Source organism: Schistocerca piceifrons, chromosome X (assembly GCF_021461385.2).
Source record: "Schistocerca piceifrons isolate TAMUIC-IGC-003096 chromosome X, iqSchPice1.1, whole genome shotgun sequence".
NCBI classification, from domain to species: domain Eukaryota; kingdom Metazoa; phylum Arthropoda; class Insecta; order Orthoptera; family Acrididae; genus Schistocerca; species Schistocerca piceifrons.
In genome coordinates this window covers 65,697,776-65,717,416 of record NC_060149.1, presented here as the reverse complement: position 1 = coordinate 65,717,416, position 19,641 = coordinate 65,697,776, and the positions used below count along the sequence as shown (strand labels likewise).

The 19,641-nt window shown below is 44.1% G+C and overlaps 1 protein-coding gene and 1 pseudogene across 1 annotated transcript in view; one reads left to right on the top strand and one right to left on the bottom strand.

Annotated features, from left to right (window-relative positions):
- LOC124722179 (histone H1, gonadal-like) overlaps positions 1-7,599 on the top strand; it is an 84,450-nt gene extending 76,851 nt beyond the window's left edge. Inside the window, exon 3 of the mRNA XM_047247379.1 lies at positions 7,481-7,599. Coding sequence (XP_047103335.1) covers positions 7,481-7,599 — 119 coding nt within the window. The remainder of the gene's footprint in view (positions 1-7,480) is intronic.
- LOC124723268 lies at positions 3,256-3,373 on the bottom strand (annotated as a pseudogene).
- Positions 7,600-19,641: the final 12,042 nt, after the last annotated feature.

Genomic DNA, 19,641 nt, shown 5'->3' with positions numbered 1-19,641 from the left:
GACAAGACGCATTCAGTACCTTCACTACGCGATAACAATGGTGATGTTACTGATGAGAGTTCCACTAAAGCAGAGTTTCTAAAAACAGTATTGGCCTGCTCAAAAGAAGACGAAGTAAATATTCCAGAATTAAAACCAAGAACAACTAACAAAGTGAGTAACTTAGAAGTAGATATCCTCGATGTAGCGAAGCAACTTAATAATGGCAAGGCCTTCGGTCCCCTCTCAGAGTATACTAATATAATAGTTCCATACTTAGCAATCCAGTCACATATATCTGCTCGCTCGTAGGAAGATCCGTACCCAAATCAAGTCACACCAATAGCCATCCGCTGAATTACAGACCCAAATCACTAACGTCGTTTTGGAACATATACTGCGTTTGAATATTGTGAATTACCTCAAAAACAAACGATTTATAGACAAACACCCAAGACAGTTTCAGAAAGTATCGTTCTTGTGAAACATAACGAGCTCTTTATCCTCATGAAGTAATGAGTGCTATCGACAGAGGATATCCAGTTGATTCTGTATTTTTAGATTTCCGTTCCTCACAAGCGACTTCTAACCAAATTGCGTTCCTATGAAGTATCGTCTCTGTTGTGTGACTGGATTCGTGATTTTCTGTCAGAGAGGTCACACTTCACAGTAATTAATGGCAAGTCACAGAGTAAAACAGAAGTATTATCGGGCGTTCCCCAAGGAAGTGTTATAGACCCTCTGCTGTTCCTGATCCTGATTTAGGACACAACCCCACTTAGATTTTTTTTGAGATGATGCTGTTAGTAACCGTCTTATAAAGTCATCAAATGATCGAAACGAACTGCAAAATTTTTTAGACAAGAGGGTGCAAAAAATGGCAATTATCTCTAAGTAATGAAAAGTGTGAAGTCATCCACATGAGTACTAAGACGAATGCGCTAAATTTCGATTATACGATAGATCACCCAAAATTCAACTAAATACGTAGGGATTAAAATAACAAATAAATTGGAACGATCACATAGACTATATTGTTGGGAAAGCAAATGAAAAACAGCGATTTATTGGAGAAACACTTAGAAAATGTAACAGGTCTGCTAAAGAGACTGCTTACACTACGTTTGGCAGTTCTGTTCTGGAGCTCTCCTGTGCGTTGTGGGGTTCGCATTGCATACAGTTGATGGCAAACATCGAAAAAGTTCAAAGAAGCTCTTTGTGTATTATCGCGAAATAGGGAAAAGAGTGCTACAGACGCGTTACGCGAATTGGGGTGGTAATAAAATAAAGGCGTTTTTCGTTGAGCAGGATCTGCTCATGAAATTTCAGCCACCAACTTTCTCCTCTAAATGGTATTTATAATATTATTTTAATTAATTTGCGTTAACTCGGAGCGATACAATGAATTCGTCCGACTCCAACGAGAGTTCTTCCAATAGTATCTCTTTATTGAGTAACCAATCGTTTCCTCCGAGACGCAGTATTAATAGTAGTACGATTCGACGCTTAGTTTTTGAAAGTGACAGTGATGGTGAAAATGAAGAATCACTCATTCGAAGCCGAGAATCTGATGATCGATTTGTCCAACGTTGTGCAGATTGGGCAGCATGTATCGATGAGAAGGTACCTGTGTCAACTAAGGACTTACTCTATGGAGGACAAACAATAGTTCTCAAAGGTTTGGGTTGGCCAAGCTGTTTATATGATAACACTTTGTATTTGCAAGCACAATCTTCATACTCAAGTATTATAACACTTCTTTCAATAAATCATTGTAAATTATTGCGAATATGTGTTGTCATCTATTTTTGCAATAAATACTGCCTAATCCTGTCTGGCCCTGTAACAGACAGTATATTTGCTGTGTGCAGGTAAGTTACCTCACAACACGAACTCCTCCGGTGATTATCTTCCTGCAACATTTATATACACTAAAGAGCCAAAGAAACTGGTACACCTGTCTAATATCGTGTAGGGCTCCCGCGAGGACACAGAAGTGCCGCAACACGACGTAGCATGGACTCGACTAATGTCTGAAATAGTAATGTAGGGAACTGACAAAATGAATCCTGCAGGGCTGTCCATAAATCCGTAAAAGCACGAGGGAGTGGAGATCTCTTCTGTACAGCACGTTGCAAGGCACCCCAGATATGCCCAATAATGTTCATGTCTGGGGAGTTTGGTGGCCAGCGGAAGTGTTTAAACTCAGAAAAATGTTCCTGGAGCCACTCTGTAGCAATTATGGAATTGCCGAAGTCCGTCGAAAGCACAATGGGCATGAATGGATGCAGGTGATCAGACAGGATGCTTACATACGTGTCACCTGTCAGAGTAGTATCTAGATGTATCGTGGATCCAGTATCACGCCACCTGCATACGCTCCACACCATTACAGAGCCTCCACAAGCTTCAACAGTCCCCTGCTATCATGCAGGATCCATGGATTCATGAGGTTGTCTCCATACCCGTACACGTCTATCCGCTGCGCTCGATATAATTTTAAACGAGACTCGTCCGACCAGGCAACGTGTTTCCAGTCATCAGCAGTCCAATTTCGGTGCTGATGAGCCCACGCGAGACGTAAGGCTTTGTGTCGTGCAGTCATCAAGGGTACACGAGTGGGCCTTCGGCTCCGAAGGCCCATATCTATGATGTTTCGTTGAATAGTTCACACGCTGACAGATACTGATGGCGCAGCATTGAAATCTGCAGCAATTTGCGGGGGCTGCACTTCTGTCACGTTCAACGATTCTCTTCAGTCGTCGCTGGTCCCGTTCTTGCAGGATGATTTCCCGGCCGCAGCGATGTCGAAGATTTGATGTTTTACCGGATTCCTGATATTCACGGCACACTCGTGAAATTGTCGAACGGGAAAATCCCCACTTCATCGCTATCTCGGAGATGGAGTATCCCATTACTCGTACGCCGACTATAACACCACTTTCAAACTCACTTAAATTTTGATAAGCTGCCATTGTAGCCGCAGTACCTGCACCAGTCACTTGTTGTATTATATGGGCGTTGCCGACCGCGGCGCCGTATTCTGCCTGTTTACATATCTCTGTATTTGAATAAAGCACTCCGTCTTCAGGCCACGAGTGGCCTACCGGGACCATCCGTCCGCCGTGTCATTCTCGGTGGAGGATGCGGATAGGAGGGGCGTGGGGTCAGCACACCGCTCTCCCGGTCGTAAGATGGTAGTCCTGACCGAAGCCGTTACTATTCGGTAGAGTAGCTCCTCAATTGGCATCACGAGGCTGTGTGCACCCCGAATGATGGCAACAGCGCATGGCGGCCTGGATGGTCACCCATCCAAGTGACGACCACGCCCGACAGCGCTTAACTTCGGTGATCACACGGGAACCGGTGTAGCCACTGCGGCAAGGCCGTTGCCTGCATTTGAATACCCATGCCTGTATCACTTTCTTTGGCGCTTCAGTGTATTTGACGCCAAATGAAATTGATGAGCACAATTGCGAGCAAATCTCAAGTGCTACTAAACTCGAATGCAAACATGTTTCTTATCTGTCACTCTAAAAAGGCCATATCAATTTTATAACGATTGGAAAATTCACCTTACTATTTCATTTCTTCTCTAGGCATTGAGTGTCTTATAATTAACTATAAACATCCCAGGAGCACCTTAACTCGTCATCTATAACCGTAACAGTACAAAAAATTTTAATAAAATTTCACTTTCAGCAGTGTGTCGTGGCTAACGCTTTATTTCCGACCGTTGCTTCCACATCTCCAAGTATTCAGAATCTGTATATCTGACTGCACAAGTTTGGATGCGTTGTAAATCAATGGAGCCTCTATTTGTAGTGTTCGAAAACGAGGCAGCATCGGTCACATTACAAATTTTAGTGGTTGCTTGAGGCATGCTGTTCAAGGCCACTGCTAGAGGTAAACAGGAGATAGGGGTTCGTGTCCTGGGCTGGCAAAGGTTTTCATTTGTCACGATGTGCATTATCGCTTCCACACTTCTGCACGAATTTCACTGTTCTCATTTAAAAGTCACTGCATTTTCGAGTCTTTCATATCTACTGATTCCAATCCAGTGAATTTAATTGAGTTGATTTATATTCCTATGACAGAGCGAGCCAAATTTTTAATAAAATCGGTGCATTTCCCACACACCCTACGGAAGAACAAATAGCTGCAATGCTCAGGAATAATAAGAGGGATGCATCAGTGATGCTGTAGATTTGAATCGCTTGTATAGGAGTGGTTGGATGAACCAATTTATTGATTTTTTTGTCAGTGCAACAGTGTCTCAGCCTTGTTCTAGGAGCCACATATGGACCGTAGTGCACAATTTCCTACGTGTGACTTTCGAGACAGTTAAATAAGAACTGGAGACAATGATGAAGAGTTCACAACGTTCGAACCAGGAACATCGTCACCTGATCAACACAGTCAGGAGAAAAGTCTTGTGAAACGACAACGAAAAGAGACTTACAATGCAGATTGTTCAGTCTGCCTACGAGAATGCAATTATTTTGTCCAATATTGAATTCCCACACCCCTATTTTTATGAAGGGAACGGAAATAATACGTGTTGTATTTCATATCTTAATTTTATATGTATAAATTAGAATTAACAAAATTTCGGCCAGATGACTTTCATTCATAACAATCCTGAACAAGTCACTATCAACACATACACTACATTTTCATTATCTTGTAGTACACGTAAAATTTTGATGTCAGGATTACATACATTATGTGGAAATTCTTGCAATTCTGCGAATAAATTGCTTAAATTTGTGTATAAAAACAATTCAAACAATGTATCTGCATCGCATGGAGAAAATATTCTGTAAAGAGAAGTTACAGTCAGACTGTGGTGATTAAAATATGTATGTGTGTGTATGTGTATGTATGTGTATGTGTGTATGTTTATACGTATACATCCTTGACGATAAAAAATGTGCTCTGGCACTGTCCCTTTTTTCTCTCCTTTTTATTCATTGCCAGTATAAATAGTTTTAAGGGCGAACTCATAGTAACAGTTACGATCTGTATCAACATTTGTACAACGCTGCAGCTCCGTATATCAATGGAATAAAAGACTGCTTACTTACTTTACCTTGCGGATCAGGTCCAGAGAACCGTGCTGAGCTACAAGGCTTCTCTTCTACTGGATTTTGTTTTCTGCCATTTGTCGCCAATCACCATAAGAAGTAGCCTTCCTCCGCAGGGATTAAAATAGATGGATTTCAAAGGCTATCAGTGCTTATCCATATGAGCGACATGGTCCAGGGTTAGATTCCCGGCCTTGTTGGAGATTTTCTCCGCCCGGGGATTGGGTGTTTGTGTTGTCCTCATTTCATCCTCATCCTCATCATCATCATCATCATTCGTGGCAGTGGCTAGATTGGACTATGTAAAAGATTGGACTATGTAACAATTGGGACTTTGTGCGGGTGCTGATGACCTTGTAGTTGAGCGCCCCACAAACCAGACATCATCATAAGAGCGACATGTTCTGCACGTGCAAGTCGTTTGCTTCTCAACAGGCCTGCAGTGTTCGGTCTAGTGTACATTTAATCCAACTCACAATTATGCCGGATCTGAACAATAAACTAATGTTTTTCAAAAATACAGTTGGTTGTTACCAATCCTCGTTGTTGTAACCGGGAGATTCGAATACTGGGCTGGCACAAATGTAGCGTTTATTACGTATTGACTACACTGCAAGTTCAGAATTTCATGGTGGATTCCAGTGACATCATTTCGTGTTATAGCATTTACGTAAGTTGCACCGCCCTCCCTTCATCTACATCTACATCTACAGCTACATCATACTCCGCAAGCCACTGAATGGTGGCTGGCGGAGAGTACATCTGGTGCCTTTAACTGATCCGTTCGCGACTGACGCGTGGGAAGAATTATTATCGGTAAGCCTCAGTATTGGCTCTAATTTCTCGAATTTTATCGTTGTGGTCATTACGCGAGATGTTTGTGGAAGGAAGTAATATGTTGCCCGACTGTTCCCGGAAAGTGCTCTCCTCAAATTTCAGTAGTACACCTCTCCACGATGCACAGCGCCTCTCTTGTAACGCCTACCGACAGAGTTTGATGAGCATCTCGATAACGCTCTCGTCACGATTAAACGATGCCGTGACGAAACGTGAAACTTGTCTATCCTTTCTGACGGTACTACCTGGTAAGTATCTCGTATTGATGAACAATATTCAAGAAAAGGTCGAACAAGCGCCTTATAAGCCACTTCATCCGTGGATGTGTTCCTTACGATTCTCTCTATGCCATCTGCTCTTCCTACTGTTTGTTTTATGTTGTGAACCCACTTAATGTTGCTCTGGATAGTTACTTCCAGATATTTTACGGTAGCTACTGTTTCCAACAGTTTGTCATCAAAAATGTAATTGTTCAGTAGTGGATTTCTTTTTCTATATATGCGCAATTTGTTACATTTACTTATACTCACAGTCAAGTGCCGGAGCGCGCACCATTCATCAACCACTGCAGTTTATTCTGCAAATCGATACGGTCTTTTGGCGTTGCTAGTTTGTGATAGACAACCGCAGAATCGGTGAACAGTCTTAAAGAGCACCCGACGCTTTCTACTAGATCGCTTATACACATTGTAAGCAGTAACTGTCCTATCAAACTTCCTTGAGGTACTCCGAAGATTAACTTTAAATCCATCGATGTTGTTTCTTTAAGAGAGACGTGTTGAGCCATATCTGCAGGGAAGTTTTGAATCCAGTCGCAGATCTGGTCCGATACTCGATAAGCTCGTTTCTTTTTCACTAAACGGCAGAGCGAAACGGTGTGCAATGCCTTCCTGAAGTCAAGGAACACGGCGTCAGTCTGGGCGAAGTTTTCCACAGCGCTATGAATCTCATGAGTTTCACAAGATCTCTGTTTGTGGAATCAATGTTAATTTTTATAGAGGAGATTTTCAAATAACTCTAAACACTATGGGACTTAACATCTGAGGTCATCAGTCCCCTAGAACTGAGAACTAATTAAACCTAACTAAACTAAGGACATCACACACATCCATTCCCGAGGCAGGATTCGAACCTGCGACCGTAGCAGTCACGCGGTTCCGGACTGAAGCGCTTAGAACCTCTTGGCCACAGCGGCCGGCTTGTTCTCCAAAAACATCATAATTTCTGAGAGTGAAATATGTTCGATAATTGTACAACAGACTAATGTAAACGATATAGGTCTATAATTGTGTGCGTCTGTGCCATGGCCCTTCTTGAAAACAGCTTTCTTCCAGTCGCTGCGTACCATTTGTTGGTCTAGCGATCTACGATAAACTTTCGCTCGAAGGGGAGCAAATTCTTTCTCATAAACTTTGCAGAATCTCCAGTTCGCTGAAGCTGAAGCTACAGCTACGTTCTCTTGTCCCCCACGACCAGTTTTCCCTCAACTGTCCTCCGACGCGAGCACGGAGAAGCGAGTATTTTGCTGGCAGCAGTCTTTGAGGCTGGTATTGACGCGCCGCGCTGGATTCTTGCAGCGCGCCGCGGAGAGTGTGCGTGCGGCCCAGATAGTAGGCGAAAACGTCGCGCACCGGAGATGGAAGCTGTTATCAGCCTATTGAGTGCAGCGGGCGCCGCTGCCGTGTTCCGATATTAATGACACGGGATTTGCCGCGCCCGCGCAGAATACCAAACTTAACAGTAGACGTACTGCAGCAGCCGCCTAAGCGACAGCGCACTGCCGCAGGGCCTTGTGTTTCGTCTGCTACCTTTCTTTTCCAGTCCCTAACCTAAGCTTCTGCTCGGAACGTGACTGCCATATTTACTTCCTAGTCTCCTCGTAGTTCCATTAAACTGAAAACTACAGGAGGTGGACAAAAATATGGAAAAACATTACATCTACATCTACATTTATACTCCGCAAGCCACTCAACGGTGTGTGGCGGAGGGAACTTTTCGTGCCACTGTCATTACCTCCCTTTCCTGTTCCAGTCCCGTATGGTTCGCGGGAAGAACGACTGCCGGAAAGCCTCCGTGCGCGCTCGCATCTCTCTAATTTTACATTCGTGATCTCCTCGGGAGGTATAAGAAGGGGGAAGCAATATATTCGATACCTCATTCAGTAACGCACCCTCTCGAAACGTGGACAGCAAGCTACACCGCGATGCAGAGCGCCTCTCGTGCAGAGTCTGCCACTTGAGTTTGCTAAACATCTCCGTAACGCTATTACGCTTACCAAATAACCCTGTGACGAAACGCGCGGCTATTCTTTGGATCTTCTCCATCTCCTCTGTCAACCCGACCTGGTACGGATCCCACACTGATAAGCAATACTCAACTATAGGTCGAACACGTGTTTTGTTAGCCACCTCCTTTGTCGATGGACTACATTTTCTAAGGACTCTCCAAATGAATCTCAAACTGGCACCCGCCTTACCTACAATTAATTTTATATGCTCATTCCACTTCAAATCGTTCCGTACGCATGCCTAATACGGTGTAGGACACCCGTTGGCATTCAAAACAGCTTCCAGTCGGCGAGGAATGGGTAAACTCAGGTCGTGTGAGGTTTTCAAGGGAATCTTACACGATTTTTCGTATAAAATATTACAAGTTCAGGTAACGAAGAGAGAGGTGGGAAGCGACGACGTACACTTCTCTGTAGACCACAAAGGCTCAATAACACCGAGACCTGATGATTGTGGTGGCCAGCGGAGAGACAGAAATTTATCCTTGTGCTCACAAAACCAGTCCTTGACAATACGAGCTGTGTGAACAGGAGCCCTATCGTCCATTGTACAATGGGATGGACTTGATGAGCCAAAATGGAGACATAATCTTGACAGCATTGCAACCTTTCAGAGTAACCATCTGCCCGCATCTCGTGGTCGTGCGGTAGCGTTCTCGCTTCCCACGCCCGGGTTCCCGGGTTCGATTCCCGGCGGGGTCAGGGATTTTCTCTGACTCGTGATGGCTGGGTGTTGTGTGCTGTCCTTAGGTTAGCTAGGTTTAAGTAGTTCTAAGTTCTAGGGGATTTATGACCACGGCAGTTGAGTCCCATAGTGCTCAGAACCATTCAGAGTAACCATTTATCCCGAATAGCACGGTATTGCTGCCAAAATCATCACCGACCCCCCCCCCCCCCCCCAAGTTTCACTGTTGGGACGTAAACTCGTTCAGAAGTTGCAAACAATGTCAAACAAGACCAATCCGACCAAATGACGTTCTTCCATTGTTCCAAATTCGAATGGACCAAATTTTATGGCTTCAGCACCACGATTTACTCTTGCAGGCATTTCCATCACCGATGAGCGGTTGTGAGTTGCCAGATCACCCTGCAGTTCCTTCTTCTGGAACTCCCTTCTTGTTACAGTGCTGACAGCGTCGCCTGTGCGACATTCAGTTCTACAGTGACTTTTGCTGCTGTCATCCACTTATTTTTCGTCACATTCCTTTTCAGTGCTAGTCTGCCACGATCACTGAACACAGATTTTTGTCCGCATTGTGACTTAAATAAATCTTCGAGACTGTGCTTCTCGAAATTCCACCAACTCTTCGGCCACCTTGGTTACGGCAGCATCCACTATACGAGTACCAACAATCTGCCCACGTTCGAATTCCCTTAGCTCCGATATAAGGCGCTCGCAACTACACACAACAGTGTTCTAACCACGACTGACACTTGCAACGATCTGAGGAACCCCACAGGTGCCATTCATGGTCAAATACGGCAGCGAACCTGCAGGCTTGGCTGTCACCTGCATTTATGTTCAAGCGTGGTATCTCGCGGTTATTCCGTATTTTTGCTCAACCCCAGTATATTTCTTAATGGCTTCTAGATCGGTACAGCACGAGGCACGGTGCGTCGACGCTTGAGGTATTAAAACTGAGCACGCGGAACGAAATACGAGGTGCGGCTAGAAAAAAACCGGACTGATGCTGGAAAAAACATTTATTTACAATTATTTACAATTTCATGTTATCTCCTTCAATGTACTCTCCTCCTCGGTCTCTACACCGCTCCATACGAATTTTCCACTGTTAATAGCAATGCTGCAGATCATTTTCGGTAAGTCCATACATTACTTCCGTCGCTTTTTCTTTTACTGCTTCAACAGTCTCAAATCTAGTTCCTTTCAAAGCTGACTTGACTTTAGGAAAAAGAAAAAAGTCACAGGGGGCCAAATCAGGTGAGTAGGGTGGATGATCTAAGATGGGAATGTTGTGTTTTGCCAAAAACGTCTTCACTGACAACGCACTGTGGGCTGGGGCATTGTCTTGGTGAAGGATCCATGACTTTTTTTCTCCACAAATCGTTCCGTTTTCTCCGTACTCGCTCACGTAGGGTAGCCAGGACGCTAATGTAGTAATGCTGATTCACTGTTTGTCCCTCTGGTACCCAATCAATGTGCACAATCCCTTTGATGTCAAAAAAAACAATCATCATTGCCTTGAATTTCGATTTTGACATTCGTGCTTTTTTTGTCTTGGAGAACCAGGAGTTTTCCAATGCATCGATTGGCATTTAGTTTCGGGATCGTAAGTAAAAAACCACGATTCATCGCAAGTAATAACATTTTGTAAGAAGGTGGGATCACTTTCAATGTTTTCCAGGATGTCAGAACAAATCATTCTTTGGCGTTCCTTCTGTTCAATTGTGAGACACTTTGGAACCATTTTTGAACACACTTTGTTCATGTTGAAACTTTCATGAAGAATCTGCCTAACACTTTCCTTGTCAACTCCTGTTAACTCAGACACTGCTCCGATTGTTAAACGGCGATCTTGTCGAACAAGTTTACCGATTTTTTCAATGTTTGCATCAGTTTTGCTGACAATGGTCTGCCAGTGCGAGTGTCATCACTGGTGTCTTCGCGGCCATCTTTAAATCGTTTAAACCACTCAAACACTTGTGTTCGCGATAAACAATCATCGCCGTACACTTGTTGTAACATTACAAACGTTTCACTTGCAGATTTTCCTAGTTTGAAACAAAATTTGATGTTAACACGCTGTTCTTTCTGTACACTCAACATTTTCCGACGCACAGACAAAACGTCAACTACTTAAAACAGACGCCACGGGCAGACTGAGTGCAGGAGGCAGATGAAACTCGAGCAGTGGGCGGAGCGAGAGTCACGTGACAGGCCACGCGACTTTCAGCCTTATTGCATTCGTTTTATTGTTTCACCAGTACTAGTCCGGTTTTTTTCTAGCCACACCTCGTATTACTCACCCCTCTGAAAGAGCACACTGGCCAATTTGGAGCGCTGTAGGTGATGTAGGACTGCTAACAGGCTTTCGCGTTACCCTCCACCACCAACATAGTAACGGCAGTGAAGTGGATGGAATGTGGAGACGTGATATGGTGGCAGAACGGAGATGTCGTATTTGGCCAGACCCATGAATAAAGTTACCCGATTTCTTGGTGTATCAACACGGACTGTGCAACATGTCTACAGTGTATAATGTACCACTCTCAGCTATGTAACACGTCGTAATAATGGTTGCAAGAAGATCTTAGCTGTTAGGGACAGGAGACGAGTGTTACGCCTTGGCAGCGACAAACTGTTTCAAAGCCGACAGAAATTGCAAGTCCAGCTCTACCGGAATGAAATTGCATGCAGGGGAACTGGGAGTCGCGTACCTTCCCAAAGGTCACTTCTGACAGCGGCAGATAAAGCTGCACTTCATGGGCCAAACGATGTAGAAAATAGACAGCAGCTGGCTGTAGGGTTGTAGCACGGTCCGACGACTCGCTATTTGGCCTCTTTTCAAATGATGAAAGGAGTCGTGTACACTGAAGACACAATTAGGCATTTAATCCGAATTGTGCCGACGGTACAGTTCGGGCCAGATGTGGTTATGGGAGGTTTTGGGAGTGTTTGGGAGTATTTTTCGTACGATGACTTGGCCCAATCATTCAGGATACCGTCAACGTGAACTAAGGTGTTTATTTCGACAGTCTCGATGATAACGTGTTGTCCTTCTGTTCTGCATCTTGATGAAGTATGCGGAGTGGGTCCTGCCGTCTGCCAAGATAACAGCCGTGTTTAGGGGGCTGCCAGCACACGCTCTTGGTCCGACGTATAGTTATCCCGAACTTAATCTCAAAGAAAATGTCTGGAAATATATGGATTAGCGGGTGAAGCTTATCAGTCAACATTATCGTAATTTCGTAGCCCTATGGGATCTAGTAATTAAAAAGTCGTTTCACCTGAGTATGGCATACCTAAAATGTGTTCTCGTCCTGGCCGAAATGGGGCGATAGGCAATAAAGTTCTACGGCTCATCTCCCGTGCTTCTTCAGGGAACTCTGCCAAGCGCAAGAAGTATCCAGCGTACTTCGTTGCTGTTCCTAAGACGTCATGGATGTGTATTGTTACAGCCCGGCAATAAATGTGCACACACTTCTCGTGTTACCCAACACACTTCACAAATGTGCAGTTTTTCTGACCACTTCCATCACCAGGGTTATCCCTCATAGAGTATGCATGGGAAATGACAACACGTTACCCGGAACCTCTCTGTAGCCAGAAAATTCCCTTCACTAAATGAGATAACCTATGAAATTAGAGTGGGACAGTAATTCTCCGACACTCATATCGTCGTCTGTATGCGCGATCTCAACAATGAATAGCTAGAGGGTACTGAAATTTTCAACGTAGATATTTTTTCCACAACTACATCATACACTGTGAACAACCTATGAAACACGTGAACATACTCATAGCTTGAGTCTTGTCGGTCCAGAGCGTTCTTTTGGTCGCTAGAGAAGTTTTCGTTGAGATCTAATGAGGGATGATGCCCACTGCGTGCGAGAGCAAGCCTGTAAGAGGATATTCGAAAAGTTGATACCAGAAGTTTTCGAATCTCGCGGACAAGACGGAATCTAGTGTGTCTGAGTGCCTTCAGCTCTCTGTGAGTGTTACACTTAAATTACACCTGCGTTTTCGATTCATACGGAGAGGATTTTTGTGGGATGTGGCTCCTCTGTGAAAAAATTAAGTCACCGGACATTTCTGAGCACTATGTGGTGTGTATAATGCTTATCGAAACGGAATGGCCGACAAAAGTCAAAAGTTGCAATCAAGATCTACACAGTTTGTGTTTGCTGGATGAGTGAATAACTGCAGTTACTTCAATCTGTGGCCACCTACGCCCTGTCGCCGCACAACTTAAACTGAATGGAGTATCAAGGAAACAATAGCCCGCCCATAGATCACGAACCCTGCCGGCTGTACCCAGACGTTAGTCATTCAATTCTACTTTTTCATTTTATGGTCCTTTTCCGGAAAAATTATTGCAGTCTTTATTCATTATGTTTCCATTGCTGCTTGGGTCCTGTGTTTTTAGTAATTTTATAAGCTCCCTAATTATAACCGTAAACAAGCATATTCGTTTCATTTATTGGACGAGTGGTCCCCATGGTTCCAAAAATCGTTAATATCAGTTTTTTAAATACCAAAAATTGTCGTTGATTATATTTTTTAAAATATAAAAACAGTAATTACGTTATAGTTTCAAACCTGGTCATGCGCCCACCACGAAGATATCTGCTCCATTTTTTAAGTATGACGTAAGAGTAGTTACAATAGTTGGTATGAAGTGGAACAAGATTGGCTTTAGGTGATAGTACGAGATGTTAGTTTTGTGACAACATCCTGGGTGGATAAAAAAGTATGTACCAAAATAGGTCACGTGCTCCAATTTGACAAATTCAGATTTCATCAAGTTCGAAGTTCCTGCTTTCAGTCCTAAGACTTTTTCATCATTTCTCGCTTTCTTCCCCTCTAGCAGTGACAAGCATACGTGTGAAGCCTTAGTTTGTTACATGTTTCATAAACCATTTGAACGACTCTTGTATCGAAATGATGTGGAACGAATCAATTTACAGGATACGTATACATGATTAGTGTTGACAATAATGAACACATTATTATTTTTCGTTCTACTCGTGCAACTACTCTTTTTACTGTCTACCAGTTTTAAATAAAAATTCGTCAGTGGAATAAAAGGAGTTGTCCAGGAGAAATGATTTTAAATTATATTTACCTCTTGCTTTACTACCTGTCAGACATTTTACATTATTGGGCAAACAATCAAGCGTTTTTGTTGTTGCGTATTAAACTCCTTTCTGATCCACTGACAGCTTTAACAATGGGTAGATAGGTCATTTTCCCCTCTAGTCCTGTAGGTATGGACATCACTGTTTTTCTCAAATTGTGATGGATTACTTATGACGAATTTCATTAGTGAATGTATGTATTGTGACAGCGTACTTAAAATGCCTAGCTCCTTGAAGAGGTACTTACATGACGTCCGTGGATGAACACCATATATTATTCTTACTGCTCACTTTTGTGCAATCCGTACTTTTTTACTAAGTGATGAGTTACTCCAGAAAATTATTCCGTACGACAGTGCTGAGCGGATATATTCAAAATATTTCAGGAAGTTGATACGTTTAGGTAATGCAATTGCTTGAAGTAATGATAATCTGAAGTTCTCCCACATAACTGATAGGGTAAGACTGTTCATACAGTGGAGTGAGGTAATAGCATAATTTATAGAATAGTATTGCACACAGTAAAATACTGTGTTGATGATACCAGTTTTATGACTGAGGAGAGCCCTACCCTCTAGAGTATTATTCCGTGTGTACAAAATCCTGAAGGAGATGCTGGAGAAATCCAGCATTAGATTGTATTGGAATCGAGTGCTGCTCGTGTGCAGACCAGGATAAAAAAGTGTGTAATTTGCGTGGTCTATTGGTTAACGTTATAAGTAAGTGACGCGCTGGTCCCAGGTTCGATTCCCAATAACCACCTCAGAATTTTCTGTACTGGGATGGTTTTGGAGAGCGCCAGCTGACCTCGTGTGACCATATGAGAAGCTACTATAAAAAAAGGAACAAAAGCACTGAAACGGACGTGCAAGTCGCTTACGTGGCCTCAAGTACACTCTTAGATGAAACAACCGACGCACCACGAAGTAATTATCCGAAAGAATGGTAATCCGAAGATGTGATGTACATATACAGGTAAACAAATGATTGAAATTTTAGAAAAAATGGGCGATTTATTCAACAGAAAGAGGTTTACAAATTGGCACGTCAATAACGCGTTGATCCAGGTCTGGCCCTTATGCAAGCAGTTATTCGAGTTGGTATTGACTGATGAAGTTGTTGGATGTCCCCCTGAGGGATATCGTTCCAAATTTGGTCCAGTTAGAGCGTTAGATTGTCAAAATCCATAGCTGGTTGGAGAGCCCTGCTCGTAATGCTACAAATGTTCTCAATTGGGGGAAAATCCGACCACCTGGCTGCGAAATTTGGAAATTTGTGGTAAGGGATTATGGGACCAAATTTCTGAGGTCATCGGTCTCTAAACCTACATACTAATTGATCTAACTTAAACTAACTTATGCTATGGACCGAGGCCCACGAGAAAGACGTCACGAATGTAGTCCTGAACTCGCTCGCTCGCTCAGCTCAGCAGACAAAATGCGTTTCTGAACCTGTTAACTCGCAGCTGGGCGCGTAAGTACTAACGAGAACTGCATCTTCCACTGGAATCTGCTATATTGAAGTCTTACTGATTAACAGTACTACAGCAAAATTTAATTTAAGATCAATACTCGATATAAATGGTATAACGGCTTGTTTATAGTATTTACTCTCTTCTGCTTAAGAGTACTCATTACATGCTGCAAGTGGTGCCTTATGCAACTGGTAATCATTTTAGCATGGTTTTATTTTATTGTACGCCAGTACAGACGTAACAAATTATAAGTAGGCCCATGGACTTCTCATCATTATAGAACTAATAACAGTAAGATTCCATAACAGTGGATTCCAGTAGAAGATTCAGTTTTAGTTTGTACAGACACGCTTAGTTACGAGTTTACAGGTGTAGAAACGTAGTTTGTCTGCTGACTTGAGCGAGCGAGCTAGCGCAGGACTACCTACGTGACGTACGCGACGTGGCCTGTCTTCCTCGTACGCCTCGGCTATCGACAACACACACACCCCATGCCCGAAAATTGGAAATTTGCGGTAAGGTATTATGGGACCAAACTGCTGAGGGCATCGGTCTCTAAGTTTACACACTACTTAATCAAACTTAAACTAACTTACGCTAAGGACGACACAAACACCCATGCCCGAGGGAGGACTCGAACCTCCGACGGGGGAATCAGCATGGACCGTGATAAGGCGGCCTGGATGGGGAAGGGCACGAAGACAAGCAGCAGAAACTCTCGCCGTGTGCGGGTGGGCATTACCTTACAGTAATGTAAACTCACGATAGCTTACCGTGAAGGACAACAAAACGGAGGGTACAATATCGTCCACGTACCGCTGCGCTGTCAGGCTGACGCGGATGACAACCACCGGCCTCCTGCTATGAAAAGAATCGGATCCCCAGACTGATACTTCTGGTTGTGGGCCGTATGGTGGGCCAAAGTCAGGCTGGTATCCCACCACCGTACGGGGTGTCTCCAGACACGTCGTCGTTGGTCATCGAGGCTCAGTTCAAAGTGGGACTCATCACTGAAGACAGTTCTATTCCAGGCCGAAGACATGTCTGGAGATGCACCGGACAGCGGTGGGAGACCAACCTGACTGTTGCCGGCCATAAAGCATGACAACCAGGAGTGACGGTCTGGGGTGCTATTTGCTTTCATAGCAGGACCACTTTAGTTGTGATCCGCGGCACGCTTACAGCACAGAGGTACATCGACGATATTCTACGCCCAGTTATGTTGTCTTTCGTGGCAAGCCATCATGGGCTTACATCACAGCGAGATAATGTCCGCCCCCACAAGGCGATGGTTTCCCCAGGTGTGTACGTTTGGAGCAGTATGGAGAAAGCCGTCGAACCAGCTCGTAAATTTGACGATCTGACCCATCACGTGCACAAATTGGCACAATTTCCCTCAGAAGGACAGCCAATAATTCTATCGATCAATGCTAACCCAATTAACTGCTTGCGTTAGGGCCAGAGGTGGACCAACGCAATACTGAGTTGCTCAATTTGTGAAGCGCTTTCTCTTTAATAAATGATCCAACATTTCTTTTTTTTTTTCAATTTTAGTCATTCGTTGGTCTGTACATGTTCATTACATCTATCAAATTACCGATTTCCGTACCGTTCGCATAATTCCTTTATGCTGCGTCGATTTTTTTCCCTTTTCTCCTTAGAGTCTAGAAAGTCTTGCACCAGTTACACTCCAAATATAAGTGTTGTTGCCTCTCTCTCTCGCACCACACACTATGTGATCAAAAGTATCCGGACATCCGCAAAAACATGTTTTTCACATTACGTGCATTGTGCTGCCACCTACTGCCAGGTACTCCATATCAGCGACCTCAGTAGTCATTAGACATCGTGAGAGAGCAGAATGGGACGCTCCGCGGAACTCACGGACTTCGAACGTGCTCCCGTGAATGATTGTCACTTGTGTCATACTCTGTACGCGAGATTACCACACTCCTAAACATCCCTAGGTCCACTGTATCCGATGTGATATTGAAATGGAAAAGTGAAGGGACACGTACAGCACAAAAAGAGTACAGGCCGACCTCGTCTGTTGACTGACAGAGACCGCCGACAGTTTAAGAGGGTCGTAATGTGTAATAGCCAGACATCCATCCAGATCATCACACAGGAATTCCAAACTACATCAGGACCCACCGCAGTACTATGACAGTTAGGCGGGAGGTGAGAAAACTTGGATTTTGTGGTCGAGTAGCTGCTCATAAGCCACACATCACGCCGGCAAATGCCAAACGACGCCTCGCTTGGTGTAACGATCGTAAACATTGGATGACTGAACAGTGGAAAAACGTTGTGTGGAGTGACGAATCACTGTACATAATGTGGCGATCCTATGGCAGGGTGTGGGTATGGCGAATTCCCGATGAACGTCATCTTCCAGCGTCTGTAATGCCAACAGTAAAATTCGGAGGCGGTGGTGATATGGTGTGGTCGTGTTTTTCATGGGGGGAGCTTGGTCCACTTGTTGTTACGCGTGGCACTACCACAACATAGACCTATATTGATGTTTTAGGCACCTTCTTGCTTCCCACTGTTGTAGAGTAATTCGAGGATGGCGATTGCATCTTTCAACACAATCGAGCACCTGTTCGTAATGCACGGCCTGTGACGGAGTGGTTACACGACAGTAACATCCCTGTAATGGACTGACCTGCACAGAGTCCTGACCTCAACCCTATAGAACACATTTGGGATGTTTTGGAACGCCGACTTCATGCCAGGCCTCACCGACCGACATCGATACCTCTCCTCAGTGCAGCACTCCGTGATGAATGGGCTGACATTCCCCGAGAAACCTACCAGCACCTGATTGAACGTATGCCTGTGAGAGTGGAAGCTGTCATCAAGACTAAGGTTGGGCCAACACCATGTTGAATTCCAGCATTAACGATGGATGGCGCCACGAACTTGTAAGTTATTTTCAGCCAGGTGTCCGGATACTTTTGTTCACATAGTGTATCAATAAAATGAGAGCTATAATGGCCGCACGGGATTAGCCGAGCGGTCAAAGGCGCTGCAGTCATAGACTGTGCGGCTGGTCCCGGCGGAGGTTCGAGTCCTCCCTCAGGCATGGGTGTGTGTGTTTGTCCTTAGGATACTTTAAGTTAAGTAGTGTGTAAGTTTAGGGACTGATGACCTTAGCAGTTAAGTCCCATAAGATTTCACACACATTTGAACATTTTCAGAGCTATAATGGCAGATGAGTACCCAAGACGAAAGCATTTCGACTCGGCCATCTCCATAAGGGAATGCCTGATATTTTCTTCTTTTTCGCTTACGATTCAGTCAGCTCATTTGTTGTCCTCAGTGCGAGCGACACAGCATGGCAGTTACCAACTGGTCGCAAATTGATTGGATGCAGGGCTCGCAGCCTCGTCAGGCAATTCCGATTTCCCGCAGTTTCTCTAAATCTAGTAAGGCGGACACCAGGATGGTTCCTATGAATATTCCTTCCCGGTATTGTAATTACCTTGCCGTCGACGCGGCGTCGAACCCCACTCTACCTTACTTCCGTGTGGCCCAGTACTTCACATTCAATAAGATACGTCTAAGCTTTCACTTAACTGCTATTTGTAATACATGAGAATACATTACGATTTTAAGTTATAATGACTGTAATGCAAGAACAAAAATGACACTTAAAAAGGGAAAGGAAGAAAAGGAGAAAGAGAAGGAAAAAGGTAGAAAACGGAGGAGAGGGTTAAAAGGTGGATAGGATCTGGGAGAACATATTTTGAGAGAACATAAATAGGAGCTCACTGTATGCTGTGAAAAAGGTGGACTTCGAAAGCGCCTTTAGTGTAATGTATAACTTCTCTGAAATTAAGTACTAGATTACACCGCCGGCCGGAGTGGCCAAGCGGTTCTAGGCGCTACAGTCTGGAACCGCGCGACCGCTACGGTCGCAGGTTCGAATCCTGCCTCGGGCATGGATGTGTGTGATGTCCTTAGGTTAGTTAGGTTTAAGTAGTTCTAAGTTCTAGGGGACTCATGACCTCAGCAGTATGTCCCATAGTGCTCAGAGCAATTTTTTTTAGATTACACCACAGTACAATGCTTTCAATACCGGATCAATTGACTTAAACAACTACAGTGTGATAGGGAACTGAATCTGATTCTGAATGGAAGGATGCAATAAG